The 3,939-nt window shown below is 36.7% G+C and overlaps 1 protein-coding gene across 1 annotated transcript; it reads left to right on the top strand.

Moving 5' to 3' along the window:
* The first annotated feature begins 659 nt into the window (after nt 1-659).
* Nucleotides 660-2,634, top strand: LOC149422818 (uncharacterized). The gene is made up of 2 exons (XM_089633005.1): nt 660-1,233; nt 2,504-2,634. The coding sequence occupies exons 1-2, from the start codon at nt 660-662 to the stop codon at nt 2,632-2,634; spliced, it is 705 nt and encodes a 234-aa protein (XP_089489131.1).
* The last annotated feature ends 1,305 nt before the right edge of the window (nt 2,635-3,939 follow it).

The raw sequence follows: 3,939 nt of genomic DNA, 5'->3' as shown, positions 1-3,939 counted from the left end.
CGTGGATTGCTGATTTTTTAAGGGATAGGTCGATTCAGGCAGTTGCAGACGGTTTCACCTCTTCCTCACACTCTATAAATGCTGGCGTCTCACGGGGTTCGGTTCTGTCTCCGACTCTGTTTTTGTTGCACATCAATGACCTTTTGAAATGTGCACCGATTCATTGCTACGCGGATGACAGTACAGTTCATGATGGCTTTTTGTTTGACAAGCCCCCAAAGGGCACACAAACTCCGACAGCTCGGAAGGCTTTGAAGCAGAGAATGGACGGTTATCTCGAGAGTATTTCCTCTTGGGGTAAAAATAATCTCGTCGAATTTAATGTTTCAAAGACCCAATCCTGTCTGATTACGTCTAAAAGGGATCAAAAAAATTACATGTAACAATAAACATTGTGTACCCATGACATTTACTCTACCAAAAAAAATCATTTAATCCATATTTAAAACCGATTTTTAGAATAATAACTGATCGGAGGTGATTCCTTGGATTACATTTAGTGTAGAAACTTTACAGTTGGTTCTAATTCATTAATTCTATAAGTGATTTCAAGTTATTTTCGATCAAGTGACAGTTGCTGTGAAATCCAGTGTTTATCTGTGTATAAAATAAACACAATTTGGACCAGTCAAAACAAGTGAACCGATTATAACAATATTATGAAGCCGTGCACACGTAATGCAGCCCGCAGTGGGTCTCCAGTTGCAACTCCAGCGGCGTCCTCACAAACTGTACCGGCTGGTTCTCTGGCCGAAATAATGGAGAAACTCAACAAAATCGATGTCGAGCTCACTCGCATCAAGCCGATGTGGGGGGAGATATCTGACATAAAGAAGAGCCTCGAGTTTGCTCTAGCAGCCATGTCCGATACGGAAAAGAGGGTGGAGGCGGTTGAGAAGAGACTGGAGACTGTCGACAAGTTAGTTTCGGAGGTGGCATCCATCAAGAAGAACATGGAAATCTTCAGATACGAACTGGACGAGCGCGATCAGCTTTCCCGTGTGAAAAACCTCGAAATTAAGAACGTGCCAATGACGAAGGGAGAAAACTTACTCTGCATAGCCAAGAAAATAGGCGAGCAGATTGGTTTTGAACTACAACCAGAAGATGTGGACACAGTGACGCGAGTGGCTACCAAGTCCGCCCAGGTTAAGCCGATAATCATCCGTTTTGCAAGCAAACGGAGAAAGGAGGAATTTCTTGAACTATCTAAGAAGGCCAGGAAGATCACCAGTACCGACCTGAAATATTCCGGACCAGAAGCAATAATTTATGTGAACAACCACTTAACAATTAACAATAAGTATAATAAATTTATAATAAATTTATAAATATAATAAATAAATATAATAAATTTATGTATCTTTTATTAAATTTATTTTTAAACATGTAAAACACTTTGTGTACGCGGATGATACTGCATTGGTGTTTTCTTGCAGTGATTTGCAATTATGTATTGAACTTTTACAAAAAGATTACATTGAACTTTTAAAATGGTCTCACGACTCTGGCCTAATCATAAATGCAAAAAAAACTAAATTGATACACATTAGATCACCCAATGCCAAGGTAAATACTATTATACCCGAAATTAAAACACACAATTCAGATTGCCTACATGTTGGTATCCCTGCGTTGTGTACATGTGAAAATATTGAACTGGTTAAAAAATATGTTTATTTAGGTGTTATTATTGATTGTTTTTTCAAATGGGATTTACAGATAAATAAAGTCTGTGAACGACTGAGATCTATTATTAGTAGATTATATAAATTAAAATTTTATGTTCCAATATGCACACTTCGAATAATTAATTTATCACTAGCTGAATCTATCATAAGGTATGGAATTACAGCTTGGGGATTTTCCTCTAAAACAAATATAAATCATGTTCAAGCAGTTCAAAATTCTCTTGTTAAATTATTAGCTCATAAAAGTTTATATGAACAAAGGCATAATGTTCCACACCTTTATCAAAATCTGAAAATCCTCTCGGTAAGAGCAATTATGTGGTATAAAATAATTTTTCAGCACATAAATAGCCCTATGTACATAAATAGACTGGAACACACTTACAATACTCGATTTACATTAAATGAAGGACTAATCGTACCAAAGCATGTAAACAAATATGGAAAAAGAACGCTAGACTACATGATACCAAATTGTTTAAATATGTTACCTGCAGAAATCAAAAAATGTACAAATATAAAAAGAAATTTTTTGTTGAAAAATTGGCTAGCTGAAAGAAATAGTTTGTACTAGACTCTAATACAAACTATTTCTAACTGCATACGCTTTAATTGTTTTTTGTTTTTATTTTTATTGTATTACACCTCTCATGATATGAATGTATACATTTGATATAATCTGTTTAAGTTAAAAGCACCCAATGACAAACTACTTTAAAGTAGTTTATTGGGACTTTTTGATTTTTGTATATTATTTTGATATTAAATAAAAAAAATAAAAAAATAAAAAAAAAAGATTCTGCTCTCGAAAGTTAAAATCAAGGCACGGGAAGCAGGCTTCAGATTTGTATGGGTAAAGGACTGTAAGATTTTAGTGAGAAAAAACGATAATTCACCAGCTTTTTTAGTCAGGAGGGAAGACGACCTCCCGAAAATTTCATAAGAAAATACTGCTCATTCTATTATTATTGTATACTCATCCCTCTCCCTCCACACGCCCGCTACCCACCTTCTCCCTCCACACGCCCGCTATCCTCCCTCCCCTCCACACGCCTGCTACCTTCCCTCTCCCTCCACACGCCCGCTACCCTCCCTCTCATGTTGCGACTGCATTACTATTATATTTATTTATCTATTATATTTATTATACTCTCACAACATTACCTTATCATATCATCCTGTTCACAACTTCTGTCAACTGCAAGATATTCTCACTTTATTATTATGTACTTGTCATATTTCAAATGTCACTCGATAATTTTACTCGGGATTCTGTAATACTGACGTGCGAAGGGCTCATTAAGCGTTCATTTCCAAGTGCACATTTATGTTACTTACAACGTATTATGCCTCTATGGCATCCATTCTTTTTCGTAACGAACAATTACTTATAGATATTACTATTATTTTATTTTCTGCAGATAATACTATATTATACCTCACATTCTGTTCACGCATTCTCTGCATATCCCTGTTATTGACACTCAACTGAAAAAGAGTCACTGCCTTTAAGTGTTTTTCATCAGAACGTACGTGGACTGAGAACTAAAACTGACACATTTCTTCGTAGTGTTACGAGCGGTGATTATGACGTTATCGGCATAACAGAGACTTGGCTTACAGATACTATTTCAGATGGTGAGCTTTTTGACTCAAGATACAACGTATTCCGACGCGACAGAAGTATCGAAGGTGTAACTATGGGTGGTGGTGTGCTCCTGGCTGTCAAAAAGGAACTCAATGCAATTTGTAATTACTCATGGTGTTCTACGGATGAGGAAATATGGGTTACTCTTCGCATCCCTCGTGCAACTGGATTCACTAACGTTCATCTCTGTTGTACCTACCTGTCAAAAAATTTCAACTTCAATGCTCGAATCACCGCCTTCTCGAATGATCTAGGTATTAAGCTTTTGAATCAACCAGACGGCAAGTTTCTTATCATGGGAGACTTTAACCTACCCGATATTACCTGGACTCTTCCTGTGGGTGAGGTTAACCTGATTCCTAGCAACTACACTTCTACAATAAGCTCAACATTTATCGAAAATTTTAATTACTGTAACCTCCACCACTATAATGGTACTCAAAATACATTAGGAAGAATTCTTGATCTCGTTCTCTGTAATTTTTTGGTACGCGTAGCTCCCGCGAACGATCAGTTGGTTCCTGAGGATGCTCATCATTAATCCATAATAATCACTGCTGAGTTCGTTGAACCCCCGGTCATAAAGGAAAACACAATTAA

The sequence above is a fragment of the Hesperophylax consimilis genome, chromosome 6, assembly GCF_061612785.1.
Source record: "Hesperophylax consimilis isolate HC1 chromosome 6, BYU_Hcon_1.0, whole genome shotgun sequence".
NCBI lineage: Eukaryota > Metazoa > Arthropoda > Insecta > Trichoptera > Limnephilidae > Hesperophylax > Hesperophylax consimilis.
The sequence above is the reverse complement of the archived record's forward strand: the minus strand, read 5'-3'. Positions and strand labels throughout refer to the sequence as shown.